Source organism: Rhipicephalus microplus, chromosome 7 (genome assembly GCF_043290135.1).
Source record: "Rhipicephalus microplus isolate Deutch F79 chromosome 7, USDA_Rmic, whole genome shotgun sequence".
Taxonomy (NCBI): Eukaryota; Metazoa; Arthropoda; class Arachnida; order Ixodida; family Ixodidae; genus Rhipicephalus; species Rhipicephalus microplus.
In genome coordinates, this window is record NC_134706.1 from 139,874,210 (window position 1) to 139,893,115 (window position 18,906).

Genomic DNA, 18,906 nt, shown 5'->3' on the forward strand with positions numbered 1-18,906 from the left:
GTAGCCCGTAGCGTTTTAATACTCAAAATTTCTTACCGGTGGAAAGGAGCTGGTAACTGAGACCATCACTTTGCTTTTGCGGCTACCATTGAATTAGCTTAAAAAATGAGGTTCGCGATATAGTTCACGAAATTCGCGTCGAAGCTTCACAACAAATCAATCTGAGGTCACAAATTTCGATTCTATCAGGGGGGCTCATGTGTGTGAAAAAAACAAAAGTGTTTTACACAATCATAAAGCCCCTGTATTGCCCGTGGAAAAACGCTCGATGTATTCGTTAGTTTAACGTGGCAGAATCGTAAGTTTTTGGTTGGCACTCGCAAAAAGACCTTTTGGACGCGCTCAAAAATTAAGATTTCGGTTTCGGTTCAGGATTGCGCCACGTGCTGCCTATTTCCTGTGTCGGCTGTCATGGCGGCTTCCTGTTGAACTTTATCAAGCTCCATGCGACAGTTATCAGCTTTCGAGCCTTCCTGGCGCTGTTGTACATGACCTTGAGAAACATACATTTGTATATATACGTTTATACGGAGGCCATTACTGTATTTAACACCGTACGGATGATAAAGCATCTGTATTTTTGGTGTGCGACGCCTGGGCGCCAGCTCTTCCCGATGTCTGAAGATCTCTAAACCAACGCCTTGTCTAAACAAAACGCCGCTGCATCTTACGGATTTCTGATCTGCGTGGTGAGGCGGAGATGTGCAGCTTTTACTGGGAGCGTTGGCTTTGCATCTGAGAAAGATAGAAGCAAGCGTGGCTACTTTCACAATGCGACCAAGACGCGAGTGTTTATCGTGGAAGAGGTGGGCAGACTCGGCAGCATTTTATCTGGCTAACTTGGCAGCCAGTGCGCTCGCTGGCTGCGTGGGCTGGTTGATTGCACCGGACCACTTTCCTTGATGGACACCTACCAGCTGGAGCAACTTTCTGTCGTTCTTTGTGCTTCGCCATGCGCTGGATATTGAAACTAGGTCACATTTGTCCGCCCGCATCGTCAAATAAGGAAGGAAGAGCCTGGAAACTGTGGCACACACCCACGCCGAGGGATTGACCGAGAACCGGGTAGTTCTTACGAAATACTGTTAATTTGTTAGCTCACGTCTTTTAAACTAATGGCAACGCCTTTTCCTCGTTCGCACCTCGTCATCGGAGGTGCACGTGGTGGCTTTTTTTTTAATCTAGTGTAGTTTGTGTGTCTTCTGTGGTGTGCAGTGACAATAGGCTTTTTCTCTTTTTTTTTCATATTCCGAGAATGAATGCGCAAATTCGACAATGCAGGCAGCAGCTGCAGCGGACGGGCGTGCTCATGGTGGTTTAGAAAGTACATCCGTGTAGCGCGTTCATTTTATTTCACATGCGCACGATTTGCTATGGCGTATGCACCACTAAAGAGACGCTGAATAGGATGGCATGCTTTGTGTGTTTGTCATACCGCTGCTTACAAATTGGATTGCTTGCACGAGTGTCTTTTCCACTAACCAAAGAAGGAGGAAAACACGAGCCCAGTTATTTTTTCTTAGTCTATTATTTTATATTAAAAAAAATGGTAACATCTGATCTGAATTGGGTTTCTCTGTTGGTTATCGAAATTCAGTCATTGAAAAGTTCAACAAAATAATATCAACTCTTGGCCAGTCCCCTTCAGCGGATATGAGCCATGTTAGAGGCTACAACAACAATAACACATTCATCAGGGATTGCAATGTATCAAGCTCAAAAAGCAACATGATTTAGGCAAGGTGTTATCTCTAGAAGCTACCCACGGTGTTACTGTTTTCGGAACTGTGAACCGTTCCAGAGTTTATTGCCTGCAGGTATTGGGCAGTGACTGGGGTACATACAATAGGTCACATGTGCAGGCTTGTCCATTCTTAGGTGGACACGACTCAGTGTGACAGCACAGTAGCGGTGCATCTGGCACAGTCAGGCATCGTCGTGAAGCGGCATAGGCACATTGGGTGCATTTCATCAGCTACAGTGCCTGATTGCGCCGCTTTTGCTTTGTTGTAAAATGCAGCATCAGCAGCACATCCCTGTGAGCATTCGCCGCTTCTGTTCAATGCACCGCCACACTGGATGCACTTGTGCTCTACTGATTACTGCCACGCTGTGCCGTGTTCACCCTAAAAGTGGACAAACCTGTTCCCACAAATGATATATACAATATCGCACCCTCATACAACAATTATTCAAAGTGTTTTAATGATGGCTGTCCTCCCTAGGAACATCAGCAGCTTTTTTGTGTCGCATTGCACTCAACCGCAGCTTCACCACAGGCCGAAGGGTCACCACAGCATGAAGCCTGGGTCATATTGCAACTGTAGTGCCCCTTTAGATTCTGTCGCCCTAGCTGTAACTGAGGCACTCACTGAGGATGTGTTTTAAATCTTCTTGAGAATCGCTTGTGAAACACATTGGAAAGCCTGACTGTCGAATTTTCTAGTTAAATTAGTTGATGTAAAGTATGGCTATCCTTATTTGATATTCCAATATGTGCTTTGCTTGCTTAATATTGATAATCTTCATCGTGTACAAAGGCTACAACACATTTATATATTGTGGTGTAGGTCCATAATTGTTGATTGTGCTGGAGATGAACTGACAAGGGTTGAAGCTTGGGCTTGTTGGAAATCCATTGGAGTAGACTTTCAGTGCGAAGATGCAACAGCAGGAAAGAAGACACGCTGCATTGTCTTACAAAATAATTTCTTGCTGAAGTCGTTTCATGTGCCTATACGGAAAAGAGCTCATGTCTAGAAGGATGGGAGAGTGAAAAAAAGATTTTAAAATGTAAGAAGATGCTTATACAGCACACTTGTCAAAAGACAAGAACCATCAAAACAGAAAAGTGGAACAAACTACACGAAACAGTCATCAGAAGTCGAGAAAGATTTTACCAGGAGTAAGAGCTACAGGAGGGGTGTTGACGCAAGCACGGCTAATTTTTTTTATGTGGTCTGCTTCAGTAATTTCGCACGTGAGTAATTTATTTCACGCTGGAACAGGAGCACTAGTTAAAACAGGTGTGCAGCCGTAAGCCTAAACATGCATACTCAAATGCTTTTGTTGATTATAGACATTTTTTAGTGTTCATTTAGGGGTTCATTAAGGCACCTACCTGTTTGCCCAACTTGGTTATCACTGGATAACAGCAGGATCTGACAGACCGCACCAGTGGCGCAGGACACAAAATCATCTCTGTGCTTTGTGGCTCAGGGACTTGATGCAGTGCCGATTCACTGAAGGACTGGCAAAACTTTGGCAGCTTCTATGGAGCTGGAAAATACCCCGATATCTATAACTTTAAGCGAAATTCAATTGATGTTGGATTCTTATGAATGGCTTTTGCCAACTTTTGTGTAACATTTTTTACGTTCAGCACACAATAGTTGAAGCAAGTTGTGCAGCTATATACTGTGGTTCCCAGTCTTCGAATCGATGCTAATGCCTTCTTTCAGCCGCATTTACAACTTGTCACACTTGTCAGTTTTTTTTCAAATTTCTCCATGTATCATGGTCAGAAATTTCGCACCCAATATCTGTCAGCTTTAGAAGCAAACTGTGCAGCTTCGTGCAGGCCACATTTCTTGTGGTTACCTGCAGCCTGCGCCATGTCTGTGTCGTTCCCAAATTTTCTTATATCTACACTTTTAGTTCGCATTTGTCTTTTGCATCCATTTGTTTCCTTCATTACAAGAAAACTTCTACCGAAATTGCATCTTCTTTCTTGGTATCTCTCCCTGATTCTGACAATTTCCTTCTTTTGTGATGAGCATTGCGTCTCTGTTGTCATTGAAGCTTACTGTTTATTTACTAGCTCTTGTCAGGGACTGCATAGCTTCCTGTGAAGTGCCCCCATTTGGGTAGTCATTTATCAAACATAACCAAGCCCAAAGATACAGTAACTTTCCTTTTAAAAGTTATCAGACATATTCATATATTTATTGACTGCTATTAACTGATTGTAGGCCTTAAATGATCATCTTGTGTGATATTGTACTAACTACCTTCTTAATATCTACCACAAGTACGCATTCATTACTCAATATTCTGGTTGGGTTCGTTAAGTCATTTTTCAAAAGGAGAATATCAACCTGGGCTGATAGATGTCGCTCAAAACTGAACATACTGAACAGTAGAAGATCCTTCCTCTTGAGATTGGTTGAGTGTTTTGAATATATTTTGTTTTCCCTTGTTTTGGTATTAAAATGGTGTTCAAGTCTTCTATTCCACTGTAAAATTTCTTGTGCCCACCCACACCTTTTTGTTAAAGAAATCCGCAATTAGTTGGACGGCTCTCACTCTGATTTCTAACCATTGCATTCATTATTCTGTCTCTTCTCGGGGCTGTATTCTTTTCGAAAGACTGGGAAACATAAACATTTTTGAAACATTTAGGACGGGTTTAGCTCTAGTTCTTTTTCTGCAAATCTGTAGTGCGCCACCTTGTCGGTGCCTTATCCAGCACATAACTTTTTGACTTCATGTATGAATACATCATCATCTTCAAATTCATTCTCCAGAGTACTTAAAGCTCTGCTCATGACTGTTCTTGTTGCGCATGGAGTATGATAAATCCGGTGGCAACCGGTATGATTTATCTAGATCCATTATTATTTATCATACTCCAGGATGTGCCATGTCCAGGAGCGGATTCAGCCACTCATATTATAAGGGAAAAGGGGGGGGGGGGGGGGGGTCACTTCACGTAACATCAGAAAGTAAATATGGTCCTGACTTCCTTGTTTTAAGTAGTACAAGAACTCCATTATAGCATAAATACTCTATATGACTGATCCCAGTGGTCCCCCTTATTTGTCCTAATTGGTCATAGAAGGGGGACGACAAGCACTGAAGAGAGGGGGTAGTGCTGACACGGGCATAGAGGGAGGGGAGGCAATATCCCCTACCGCTCCCTCTGTGGTTCCGGCACTGGCCATGTATCTTTGGTCTACAATGTTTCTGTGGGTCGTTAAATGGCCTCCAGTTACCGCTGTTTAGGTGATGCGCAAGATCAGGGGGAAATGACATGTCTAGATAACTCGGTGACACACACAAAAAAGCCACTCGAGAAAGAGACAAAGAAAACACAAGAGAGTGTGAAAGTCCCAGCATTATGCAAACGCTTGCTACATTTGTGAGATCCGAAGAGTAGCCACACAGAGAAATGCAGAGACAAATGAAATGATATATCATAAATTGATTAGGATAGCACAATTGACACACTAAGCTGTTGGCATAGGTAATGACGTGATGTATTTTTTGCCACTTGGTGTAACAAGCACAAGTGCGATGTACAGTGGTGTCGCAATGAAGTTCAGTGGGTGCTGATGAGTAAAAATGAGCTAGTGTTGTTGGGGCACTAAGTAATGTAGGGAGTGTGGAAGATGCATTAGCCTTTATAAGGCTCCAAAAAGAGGTGTCCTTGAGTAAATGTGTCGTGGGTCAGACGTGCGAAATTTTTGGCAGAACGTGGGAAATAAGAGCTGAGGCTGGAAAATTTTTGTTCATCTTTTGCAAAACGCCTCATGAAGAAATCTTTGATGACAAGGATTTTGTCAAGATCGGGTTGCAGACCTTGACCACTTACAATGTGGCCGAGCACATTAATTTCTCGTTGGCTCAGACAGCATCTTAAAGAATTAAGCTGAAAGCTTGCTGTTCTGAAAGCTTCAAGAACTACTGACAGGGGGTTAAGGTGGCTTTGAAATGTCGGGGAGGAATTGACATCATATACAGTACAAAAACTCATTCATCATTGGTATCCACCAAGGAGCAAACTCATTTTATGAAATGTAGCTGGGGTGTTACACAATTTTAAAGAGATCATTTTAAACCGGAAAAATCTGTTGGCTATAACAAATGGGGTTCTTGCGTCATCTAGATTTTCTACGAAAATCTGCCAGTAGACTCTCCTTAACACCCCATGGTGAAGTTAAATTATTTGATTAAAATATATAGGTTGATTGTGATACTAGAAATAAATGTCAGTTACCAGTGAGTCTGGTTGTCACCCAAGGTAAGAGTTGTCTGAGTGTACTACGATGGTTTGTGATGGCTTTAGAAGTGCTCTCTGTCCTGTTTCAGGTGTGTTCATTCCATCTACAGAGCGTCCTTGGTTTGGCCATGGCCAGAAATGCATCACTCCAGCCTGTTAGAAATCAATTATTTGTTGACTGTTATGTTGCTGTTTGCTTTGCTGTGAGCTGCCCTGCAACACATTTTCGATTCACTAAAGGAGTGTATTGCCTCACAAATTTACTGCTGTAAAAGCTTTTGGAAGGTGTCCAGTACCAGCCGAGTTACAAAAATTTGTCGCTTGCTGCAATCCCATTCTCTCTTCTCTCGTTCTCATGAAGGCACTCAAAGCTAAACAGGGAGGGATGGCACAAAGAATACACGTAACGTGAGCCTCGTGAGCTTAGGCGCTTTTTTTTTTTTATCTAATATGTGACTTTAACTGTGTGATCGGGCACAAGTGCACAAGTCACGGCATCCCGCGGCGATCCCTGTAACGACTAAGCGTGTCATCTTCAAATCAGCCAATGGCTGATAGAATGGCTGTGATGAGTGATTTTTAAGCTTCTTTCGCCATTTGTCGAGAGAAGAAGAATCAATTTTTAGCTGTCTTTGATAATTTATTGTGAACTATAGGCCGCGTTCTATGCTATAATATTTAGCTTGTGTGTTCTCGGCAGCATTTTCGGATCATGCTCAAAAAGTGTTGCAGGTCCCCTTTCAGAATCTGACCGCTATATAGCCAGTTTTCTGGCTGCTTCCTCTGTTTTCTGATTTGGTTGTTTTAAATCAAGAAGAGTCTGATATTCTCTTTCTGCCCTATCAGTGTACTGAACATCTTAAGCAAAAGAAACGAATTGGTTACAGTTCAAACATGAATGTAAATTGTGCAGAAAAAGAAGCATTTATTTGGTTATGTAGCTAGCAATGCACACTCTTGTCTTGAGGAGTCTGTTCAACTGCCTAAATGTTTCTGTAACTTTAGTTGAGAAAAACAGTTTTTGTTGGTAAGTTATAGCAATAATCTGCATTGGCACGTAGCTTTTACATTGCAGAAAATTAACAATGACCTTAAAATGAGTTTACTAGTACATTTGTGTTTTGTTACATCATTATGCATTTTATCATTTGACCTTTTATGTTTGTGCACTTGTGCTGTGCTTCTGAGTTGGTACAGTTACAAAATTAATGTGGACCATCTGTATTCTTTTATTTTCTTCTTATAGTGCCCCTGACTGAACAACAGTCACTTCCTGAATATTCTAAATATGACAGTATTTTCTGTGACCATCAAGTGCTCCACCATATTCAACTTCATCAAGTTTTTTTTTGTTATAAGTTGCATACTACAAGACATAAATTTCATTTATGTTTTTTCTTGTGTTTACCTGTCGGTGCACCGGGTGTGCTAATGACATTAACACTCCAATTTCTTAAATGTGTTCAGTACTTTCTGAGGTTGATTCGTGCGTTGTGCAGTGTAAGGTGTTCAGAGTACTTTGAAGATTTAGCCATGTCATTGTGACTTTCTAAATGAGGCTTTCGTGTGTAGATATTGTGTTTATTTGAGATAAATCATTATACCTTTGTTATAATGTGTTAAATCTTGCTCTAATTAAAAATTTCAAAGCTTATAATGGTAAATGTGTAAGCTTTGTTAAAAGGCAACAACCACTCTTTGTGTAGTACACGGAAGTATGGCTGCATTGTTTTCTACTGGAAACTGTGATGGCCTTTTGACCATTGTAATTGTTTTTCTGCTTTATTAATATTGTTTATCTTTTTTTCATCATAACTTAACTCAAATTTTTGACTTCATATATTTGATATCTGTTAGGATATCAAAATGCCTTCTCTCTTACATTGTATAGACATCTATTCAGAAAAAGAAAACCGCGTGAGTGTACCTTGTTTGGTTAGTGCTTTATGTAGTAGTACTAATGGCATGAATGAACACAGCTGTTTAGTCACACAATTAAAATGGTATTCAAATCACACTTCTATTAGTAGTAGGTGTTTGTGTGTCTTATGTACTGAGAGTTGGAAAATCGACCGAGACACGTTAGGTTATTGCAATGTTACAATATAAGTGCTTTGTCTGGGCCAATGTTATGACATACTTACGAGTGTAGCAATCATTTCTAATCGCAAGGCACTCCTGTGTGGTTCCACATAATGCTTGGTTTGTGTTGCTGTACGGTTCTCCCTATGGCTTTGCAGGTCTCTCGCCTTGGGAGTCTTCGAAGCGGTACAATCCACCCGTGTACGTACGAAGCGGACTGCATTCTTGCCCGCAGTGCACTTATGTGACCGAGGAAAGGACGAAAATGACAGCGCACCGTCACAAACACACAGGCGAGCCCTTCCAGTGCCACTTGTGTCCCGCTGCATTCTCTCAGAATGGCAACCTCAAGCGGCACATACGCACCCACACGGGGGAGCGCCCATTTTCCTGCATCCACTGCAGTGCGTCCTTTTCAGAGAAAAGAACCCTCACGGACCACCTGCGCATCCACACGGGAGAGCGTCCCTTTTCCTGTGGCCACTGCAATAAGTCTTTTTCGAGGAAATGCACCCTGAACGACCACGTTTACCGCCGCCATATCTTCAAGAAGTAGCCCTAAATGTCAGTAATGTGGTTACTGCCTTCCTTGTGAGGGAACAGAGAGGTTAATTATTTGAAATTATGTTGATGGGGGAGGTGACTTCTGTAGTGCATAAAATGTTTTGACTGCTCCAGAGATATAGCTGCTTGCAGTATATTTGTTTTGTTTATTTGTTTTTATATATATGTGTTTATCTGTTTTCCTTATACTTTCCGTAACTCGGAGTAATTTAGTCATTTTTCCAGTCCAGTGAAACCCGAATCAGTGAGCTTTTACTGAAGTTGCAAACTACACTGATGTAAAAATGCGTGGAACTCGACACAGGGGGTGAGTATGACACCATTCATTGTGCAAACATGTTTCTGGGAAGAAAAGGATGCAATGTGATAGCTTAAACACAATTGTTGGTTGTTGGTAATTTGATCAGTGGTAAGACGCAACATCATTTATACATGTAGCATAAAAAATTCCAGCCTGGCTGCATTAGTTCAAAAAGGAACTCATTTGTTTGCATTACATGCTCGAGCTTATCAGAACAACCTACAATAATCAGGAATGTTTGATATTCCAGCATAGCATGTGGAACACAGTGGTTGTATGTGTAATGGGCAGGTTGCGTGAAAATAAAAAGAGTGCATGGCAGTATCTGTGTCTTTCATTTATTAGGCATTGATTACTAAGATACTGGGACCTAACATGGTATTATGAGGGAGAAAGGCTCAGGTAGCTCATAGTGCAAAATTTCTCAAGATGTCTATGGCAAACCAGCTTTGAAAATTGAGGTTCGATTTCATCATCTCTGTCTTCTTCGAAATGAAGCATTTTATTATTGCTATATATTTATAAAAAGAAGCTTCTCCTAAAAATGGCAAAAATTGGAAAAGCTATCATTAATCGATATCCTAGTGTAGACTTCCGATGTAGCAGCTGTTATCAAGTCACAGCTGAGCCAGTCAAATTGTTGGCTGACATGATGCAATGAGATTAATACTGGTTACCCTGATTTAATTGTTTTAGTATTACATTCTCAAATATTTACTGACTCCATGGAACGAGCACACACAGTTTCATGTGGAGCTTCTGCCATTTACAAGTGGTTAGTATTGTGTCACCCTCTAGATGTTCAAAGTCTTTTATTATTCTTACACAATAAAGTGTTGCTACAGAAAAATATACAGTTGAGGGTCCCAAAGTCCAAGACTGCTGCAGGACCCTTGATTAATAATAGTTAACAACAAGTCTAAAAAGGAAAAAAAAACTGTGAGCAAGTTAACAGTAATAAAAAGATATTAAAAAAACAAGTAACATACAAAGTTAAACACTTAGATTGAAACATGGTGGCAAAGTACAATAGCTGAGGAGAAAAAGGCTAACAATATTATTTGTAACACAAGTGATGCATTGTGATGATCAAAAGGACTACTTATATAAGTATCAATATAATGAATTACATAAATTTGTATTTGCAAATAAAGAAGTTTGATTCTATATCTGAATTGATGAAAAAATTATCAAGTTTTGATAGCCAGGGATAAATCATTCCACAGTCTTATGGCAGTGAATGTTGAGGTCATTTTGCTGTAGTTAGTATGTACAATGGGCAAAAGAAAGAGTTGTGTGCAAACCTGGTATTATATTTTATTAGTTAGATAACAGGAATCAATAAACCTGTACGAGAGCTGTTTACTAAGCAGTTTATAAAACATAATAGTGAGATGATAACTAAAGCCTTATATATGTAATATGTTGTGGTCATAAAGTAATCAAGATGCATTGGTAAAGACATTACAGTTAATGACGATGCAAATGACTTGGTTTTGTAAGTGTTCAATAGATGATAAATGGCAATGATACATATTACTCCAGGGGACAATGCCGTAGAGGATGTGACTGTGAATGAAGGTAAAATACAGTGATAGTAATGCACCTTCAGAAAAATGTGATTTTGATCTAATTAAAGCTCTTATACCAAATCTACATTTATTTTTAAGGGAGCACTATGATCATAAAACTTAAAGTCACAATCTAGCTTAATGCCCAAGAAAGAAGTGCAGTTAGAGTCCGGGATGATATGACCATTTAAGATTAAATAAGGTCTATTTGGTAGTATTCTTTGAACAGTCCTAAAGATCACAATCGTCGTTTTGTTTCTTTAGAATTGATGATTAATTGATTTGAAAGACATGCTACAATTCATTGAAGTTCACTGTTAAGTTTAGATATTAAACTGGATAGAGATTTATTATATAATGAGATGGTAGTGTCATGTGCTTACAGCACATACTATGCAGAGCTAAGATGTGATGGTAAATCAAAGTGTGTTATCTCATTGATAATTATGACCAGGTACATGCTGTTAGTTACTGAAAAGGTCATTGCTCAATCTTGTGTATCAATAAATGTACTTGATTAAGAGGTATTTGTTCAGCTCTAGTCTTGTTGATGCCAAAAGTGAAAGTTGTGTGGGTATACTATAAGGTATGTTTTTGCTGGCTTTAGTGGTCATCTCTTTCCTATTTCAGCAGCGTCTTTTTCCTCTAATGCAGCATACAAGAGGTTAGATACTTCACACATTGCTATGAATTCACTACAATGGCCTTTCATAAAAATTACTAGTTCCACATTGTGTACCAGTTTGATTTGGTATAAACTTCAGATTGTGATGAGGATGTGATCATGTTCATTGACTGCTGCCTCAAATTAGCTGTATTAGGGTCACTGAAAATCGGATTTTAATTTTTCCCTTAAATGTTTACTGAAATTCCGAAGCAATGCAGTGGTGTTTTAATTTCACTCTGCGTAGAGAATTAGTCCCCTTATTTACAAAGCATCGACTCTGGTTAAGCGAGTGTTAATGTATGGTCTCATTTTACAAGTATGTCCGACTATGCAAGTGTTCACACTAGTCTAACTGAGAGAAAAATTTCCTTATAAGTCAACTTAACACTCATACTTAACACTTTGCCGCTTCTACGCAGTGTGTCAAGAATTATTTTTTAATGTGTTTACAATGGACATCTCGTGTTACACGTTGTACATTTACCTCTATCATCTTGTACAGTTCTCTTGTTGTGTTGTACTTTCAAACCAACTGTATATTTAAAGTAATGTCTACCAACTAATGGAATCTGTTTTCTTTTCTTGTGGCACTAATGAAGGAACCTAAATGCACTCACATCTGGCTTTCTTCTCTTCTGCCACCCAACATGGTGCCATTTTCATATTGATCCACTTTTTTGTTAGTTTTATTTTATATTTGTATGTTTATGCAAGAGTTTTTGCACTTTCTGTGCTAACAGGAAATCTTTCATGCCTGAATGGCGTGTAGTCCTATGCTAAGTAGATGTGTGCATTGTTCACTGTGAGACGTTGAAATAGCTTTAATCAATTATCTATGCCAAGATGACTATTGAAATGCAACTTCATTGTTGAGCCATTGTAATCATTTAAAAGAATCAGTTACATATAGCAATAAAATGTAATATCTACTCGTGTGGGTGACTGTTTGACTGAATAAGTTACACTTAGGGGACCGTTGTGTCCTCATGCTTTTGGTGAAGTGATGTCAGTACATTGATGGGCAGCATTTAAACTCTCCCAAAACGTATGCAGAGTAATGATTGCTTGTCTTATGCATAAGCAATCATTATTTTTTTACAGACAAAAATGGTGATGGTATTTGAATCCTCAATTTTTTTTCTTGTTTCATATTTTTTTCGAGTTTGTTTCATTGTAAAGGGAGAAACAGAGAGTGGACACCACTACGGCTGACTTTAAAGTAAATTTGCTAGAAAAGGAAGCAGAAGAGGTAAATCACATTAGATGATGCACATGATTGCACACCTGCGCAAATGGCTCAAAGAAGCCCTAAAAACACCCACAAAGTGACTCTCGTATGGCGCCAGCTTTTATGCAAAATATTAATTTCGATTTGCAGCAGATTGAGGGAACATTGACTGGCACACACCTCACCTTTCTTTTTGATTAGAAAGATTTCGAAGTGTATTGTTGTATTTGAAAAAAAAAGTTTCTTTAATCTGCAGCCTAGGGCAAGGAAATTTTCACTTTTACCATAGGTTTTTATGCTCATTTCAAATGTTTAATCAGTTCTATAGTAAGTCACATAGTGTGTTTCTTTTTGCCTCATAATCATATGGTGGTTTTGGGGATGTTAAACCCCACGCATCAAATTTTCATTTTGTACCATGACAATGTGTGAAATATAGCTCTCTTTCGAACCACCTTTCCTGCCACAAGACCTTTATGGCTATGAACCATTAGTGGCTCATAATACTTCACAATAACTCTAGAATGCAAATAACCGACTAGAAAGTGTGCACAAGGCATTTTAGTGAATAAAGAAATTGTAGTGTAAGAATTCTTAAATCGCAAAACAGGTACTAATTGCTCTCTTAAAGTGTAGAATAATTGTTTATGCAATATTTGATATTAAAGAAGATAATTGCACTCTTGCATGTTAACAATTGTCTTCTCAAAATGCCGTCCTGATGAGGCCTTCAGAAGTACCATAAGCATGACGTTCAAATTCAAAAAGTTGCCCATTATTGGGTCTTGAGAAAAATACAACTTTAACATAGAAATAAAGGCTAGACTATGTCACAAAGATGATTTCTTTCATCACGTGATTTGGGTCATCATGGGTATTTTGAGCATGTAGCTTTGGTGAACTTTTAGTCTGAAATGTAATGACAAGCTGTTTAGGGACAATATCCAGTGGACTCTAAACAGTGAGCTCTTTTTAGCTTTTAATGATTATCTTGTGCTCTTTGAAAGTGTTTTTAACCTACTTTGAGTTCATTCACAGCCTTGATTTTTCGTGATGAACTGGTGAGAGCAAGTTAGAACGAAAAAAATGTGCAATATTGAAAAAAAAAGTGGCATCTCAAATTGTTTGACTGATAGCTTCTTGCATATGCTGCACACGTTTAAAAGCCAAGTGATGCTTTTGCTGTCCTGCATTCTACACACACTTCTGTGTGAAGAAGCAGTGCAATAATAAGTTCTAATGGCACTTAAACATGCAAAAATTTCAACTGTTTCAAGTGTAATCAAAGAAAAATGTTATACTCATATGCATTAGCAACAGATGTTTGCATGTGTTAAGTGTATTTTAGTGAGAGAGGTGCAAAATTTTGTGTGACGAGTGTTAGGCCAGCGCACTCTCACCACTTCAGTGACCTGTGGTTAAAGCGAGCCAAGGCTGTTAAACATACTTGTTAATGCAGTAATTATTATTGCTTGCATAGGACTGGAGTCAAGTTCCAGGCAGTGCATGTCACACGGTTTGCATTGCCCGCCTGCTTCTCCTGTACTTGCAGGTTCCTTGCCCTGCGACTTTCCAGAGCAGTATCATTCGCTCGTTGTCATACGAGGTGGACTGCATTCTTGCAGGCAGTGCTCGTTTGTGACCAAGGAAATGACGAAAATGACAGTGCACCTTCACAAACACACGGGTGAGCCCTTCCTCTGCCACTTGTGTCCTGCTGCGTTCCCCAAGAAAGACGGGCTCAAGCGACACTTACAGACCCACACAGGAGAGCGTCCGTTCTCCTGCGTTCACTGCAGCGCATCTTTTGCGCAGAAAGGGCACCTTAATGGCCACTTGCGCACCCACACTGGAGAGCGTCCCTTTTCCTGTACCCACTGCAAGTCATCCTTTAAGTTGAAGGCCACGCTCAAGGATCATATGCACACCCACACGGGAGAGCGTCCATTTTTCTGTATGCATTGCGGCTATTCATTTACGCAAAAAGGTAGCCTCAACAGGCACTTCCTTCTTTGTAGTGCAAGAAAGAAGCCCTAAAGGTCAGTCGTGTATTACTTTCTTGTGGACACTCATTTAAGATTAGGTAGCCGACAGCGTGGAGTGCAACGACTATGGCGTCGATAAGACTGTTGAACGCCTCTTGTGTGACTGCCCAATATATGCAATTGAAAGGCTTCACCTCCGCATTGTTCTAAAGCAACTGGGCAGAAGGGATTTCACTGTCGAGAAGGTATTGGAAGTCTCACACTAAACATCCTAGGTCTGAAAGGCAACGGAAGCGCTGTGTCGGTTCCTCAAGGACACCGGTCTGATTTATAGTTTGTGATGTGAAGCGTGAAACTGTTACGCGTTGGTGAAGTCTGTGACTTCTCCTCTCCTCTATAACTTTTCCTCCTCCCCCCTTCCCCAGTGCAGGGTAGCCTTCCGGACTCAGGCCGGCCTTTCTTCTTAATCTCTCTCTCTCTTGTTGGACAACGGGAGAGTTGGTTGATTGAATTTTCATGGGAGCAACATGCCAACTACTCGTGTGCCAGGAGTAATTTTTAAATGCCTCGGAAATGGCTTCTTCATGGTATAATATTTAGAAAGAGATCTGTGATAGTTAAAGGTGTCCCACAACACGTTTGTGACAGCTTTATTAAGCACCAGAACACATGTAGTAATGAATGCTGAGACAATGCAAAAAGAATAATGCAAATTGATGCGCAGAAGGTGTTACGAGTCCTCATAGTTCAAAACTCGATATGCGTCTGATGGAGCAACCAAGAAGTTGTGTCATTCACATTTCTACTGATTCACTGCACCAGCCTCTTCGTAGACGTCATTTGTTTACCATTACGTGACAGTTTGGTTCTATTGAAAGTTCAGATTGTGTTGGGGATGTGACTGTGTTCGCTGACTGTTACCTCGAATTGGTCATGTCAGGAATCAGTGAATGTTGAAAATTAACACTCTTCTTTTTCTAGTTTATTCAAACCGGGAGGAAAGAGGTGATTTTAGCGTGGTGTTTAGGTTTCAGTCATCAGTGTAATGAAATTTTGCCTGTCTTTGCAAAGCAGTGCTTCAGGCTAGGTAGGCGGTGCTGCGTACCATACTCTTTTTTTCGACAAGCCTGTTGGACAACGGAAATCTTCATATAAGGGGAGCTGAGAGAAAGAAATTTCTAGTCTTGTTACTACAAGTTTGGCGTGGTATTTTAGTTTTGCATTACGGTCTGTTAACACTGATGTTGAAATATGTTTACAGTGAAAATCTGCTGGTACACATTGTGAATTTAGCCTATCATCGTCTATGTTTTTTTTCTTGGTGTTGTACTTTCAGACCAACTGTACATTAAAAGTAACATCAGCCAACTAACTGAATCGATTCTCTTTTTTTGTAGCATTAATCAAGGAAGCCAAGTGCATTCAAATGTGGCATCCTTATTTTCCACCATTGAACATGGTTCTATTTTCATTTTGATGCACTATTTTCTTTCTTTTTTTTATGCCTTTTCAGTTTGTCAGGTTCATTTTCTGTTTAATTTTGATATGAATTGGTACACTTGGTGTGGTAGAGATACTGAACCTTTGATGCTTAAATTGCATATGGCAACTTTGCTAAGCCGATGAGTGCATTGTTCATTTTAACATGCTAAAATCATCATTCTGGCATGCTGAGATGGCTTTTGAAATGCAGCTACTATGTTTAGTCTTATTGTTCATTCTAAACAATCAGCCACACACGCCAATGAAGTCTGATATCTGCCCATGTGACTGGTCGTGTATGTGGGTGAGTAAGTTGCATTTAGTGCGATGTTGTACCGTCATGCTTTCTTTGAATTGATGTAAGTTCTTTAATGGGCAAAGTGTAAATTCTGCCAATACGCATGTGGGGGCAGTGATTGCTTAGGTTAGGAACCAATGTTTGCTCGTATTTTACAGTGAAAGGTGTCATAAGATCACAACTCGGGTCACGCGCCACCGTAGTTTTCCGCTGTCGTCAACGCCGCCAGTGTCCGTAACCGCATCGCACAGAACTAGAAAAAAAAAGCCTAGCACTAATGACACAGTGGGGCTCAAACTCGGATCTGCTGGGTGCCAGCTCAGTATGCTACCACTCAGCCAGGCCGGTGCTTGAGACTTGCTGGCAAACTTGCATTAGGCAGGCTTGATGTCGGGAAAGCAATCGCATTAATGCGACTCATAGAGCGTTTTAAAACAGCGAAAGAAGAAGCAGTCATGACACAATGTGAATAGTGTAACAAGTGGGTCGTCCAATTATCCAACCCATTACAAAAGCTTGTTCTTGTTCACTTATTAACTGTGACACATACCCACTTCAGCTACAATTCCTCATCATCGTCAGCCACTTCATAAAGCAATTGGCATGAAATTCCTTGCAAGTGTTAGGCAGATACCATACTTCTAGGAAAAATGGCAAAAAGATGGCATAGCGAAAACCAGCCTAATACCAAATAAATTTATTAATAATGCCGTAGTAGGTATCAAGCAAGTGTGCTTGCAGTCGTGACCCAATGAGTGTTTAGAAGAGGCTCTGAAAGGCTGCTCTTCTAGCTTTCGCTGTGACTGTGCTGCACATTATGTGCAGGCTTGGCGTTTTCTTCACCACCAGAAAGAGTAATGCTGTTTTAACTTTTGAACATTTCTTTTTTTATATACTTTTCAATTCATTTCCTTTTAAGATCTTTCACTCATATTTTATATATATATATGCTTTGAATGTTGCAAAACCAAGTGATTCTTTTGCCATCCAGCATTGTATAGTTACTTCTGTGGGAAAATCAAACCTCTATGCATTGGTAGCAAATTGCATTTGTTAAGTGTATATGTAGAGACAGCACTGAGCTTGTATGAGAAGAGTGTTAGGCTAGTGCACAATTACCACATCAATAACATGTTGTCATGGACAAAAGTGAATGAAAAAAATGTTTCATAACTGTGATGCAGCTTGGCGTGTTTCTAGTTTCACACAAAACATCGACAAAAAAGGTAAAGTATAGAAACAAGTCATTACAATATTTCTGCAAATGATTGTCCTTCTACAGGTGGCATGAACAATGAAAAAAATGGAGAAGCAATTTTTTGATGAAGCTCCTTTAAAAAAAAACTAAGTGAAGATCTGCAGTTTCAACTTAATTGAAGTTTTTTTTTCGAAGACTAGTTATGTCGGTCAAAACACGGCTTCAAGGAAAACTGAGTGTTGTGCTTTCAAACTGTAGTCATTCGTAGTCGGAAAGAGTATCACCACTTTGCTTCAAAACTTTAAACTGTTTCCTGCAACGATGCAAAGTGATTGATAAAAAATGAATGAACCTTTACGGCTTTGACGCAGCTTTAGAAGGAATCGGTCGTGTCGTAGGACTGTCCGACATATGTGACTATTAAAGCCTACAGATGTGTTTTTCAATTGTAATGATAGGTATATGGAACTATTTTGCAATGCCCTTATTCGAATCTGATGCATCTGAGTTTTAATGTGTGTAAGTTTGGATGATAGTGTGCAAAACGTTGTCTGGAGAGTTGCACAAATTTTCTTGATGTAAACGAGCATGTGTTTTCGTACACCACCAAAAAAGGCTGTTCATAGCAGTATTTCATATCTGCTTGATACTGTACGCATGTGTAATGGGAGTTACACATCGATACGTGTCACCAGATGAGGACGTGTCTACATCTGTTTACATGATCCATTATCGAAATGTTCTTAGTAGGCGCTACCGAAACTGATCTAATCAGGAAATAAGCAACCTGCTTTGTACTGCTGTGCCTTTTAATACATCTGTACAGTGTTCGGCTCAGGATGTCGGCGACTAACATGTTTGGCGTTCAGTCACAGTTAGACTTCCTCCCTGTCTTTTAAAATTGCACATGGACTGCTGAAAAGGAAGTGGCGAATTTGTCGTCTACATGTTCATAGGTTCCGCATGCACCGGAGCTTAAGAAGTTGTAGAGCCATGTGGCTAGGCTAGGTTTATCTCACTTATAATTCATTTTATAGGAACAGCACCAAAAAGTGATCAGGCGACATGAGCGTGTTTTGATGGCTTTCGCAAGTGAAGCTTGTATTGAGTGACCTGTGCAGCTGGCCATAAAGGTGTTTCAAGAAACCCTCCTCATTGACAGCTGCCATGCATGTAAGAAATAATAAATAAAACAAAGATAAATGTTCCTTGCGGGGCTGAGGTTTCCAGACTCCCTGGTCTGAAAGCAAGTGCCTTGTACACTATAGTCCACGCACCTATTTATTCCATCTTTATCACAGTAAAGGGAACCATTGTACTTTGATTGACATTTCAATATTAGAAGGAATATTTACAAACACAAATCAAACACAGGAAACTAGTCTAGAGTATCACTAGAACGTTCATATATCCTGCATATTTGAATTACTTGTTCCAAGACGAAGTGTTTCATTGGTCACGTAGGCTTAACTTTTGTGTCTACAATTGTTCTTCAGAAATCATGCAGACTAGTAAGAAATGAAAAGTGA

The 18,906-nt window shown here is 39.9% G+C and overlaps 1 protein-coding gene across 1 annotated transcript; it reads left to right on the plus strand.

Annotated features, from left to right (window-relative positions):
- The first annotated feature begins 4,714 nt into the window (after positions 1–4,714).
- On the plus strand, positions 4,715–18,585 carry LOC142767650 (uncharacterized). Its single transcript, XM_075869788.1, has 3 exons — positions 4,715–6,156; positions 8,242–8,647; positions 13,967–18,585. Exons 1-2 carry the CDS (start codon positions 6,048–6,050, stop codon positions 8,637–8,639), a joined length of 507 nt encoding a protein of 168 aa, XP_075725903.1. The 5' UTR covers positions 4,715–6,047; the 3' UTR covers positions 8,640–8,647; positions 13,967–18,585.
- The last annotated feature ends 321 nt before the right edge of the window (positions 18,586–18,906 follow it).

Excerpts from the sequence above, each read along its gene's own strand:
- LOC142767650 (XM_075869788.1), top strand. The coding sequence starts at position 6,048 with ATGGTTTGTGATGGCTTTAGAAGTGCTCTCTGTCCTGTTTCAGGTGTG. Across the intron at positions 6,157-8,241 it reads GAAATGCATCACTCCAGCCT|GTCTCTCGCCTTGGGAGTCT; the intron begins GTTAGAAATCAA and ends ATGGCTTTGCAG.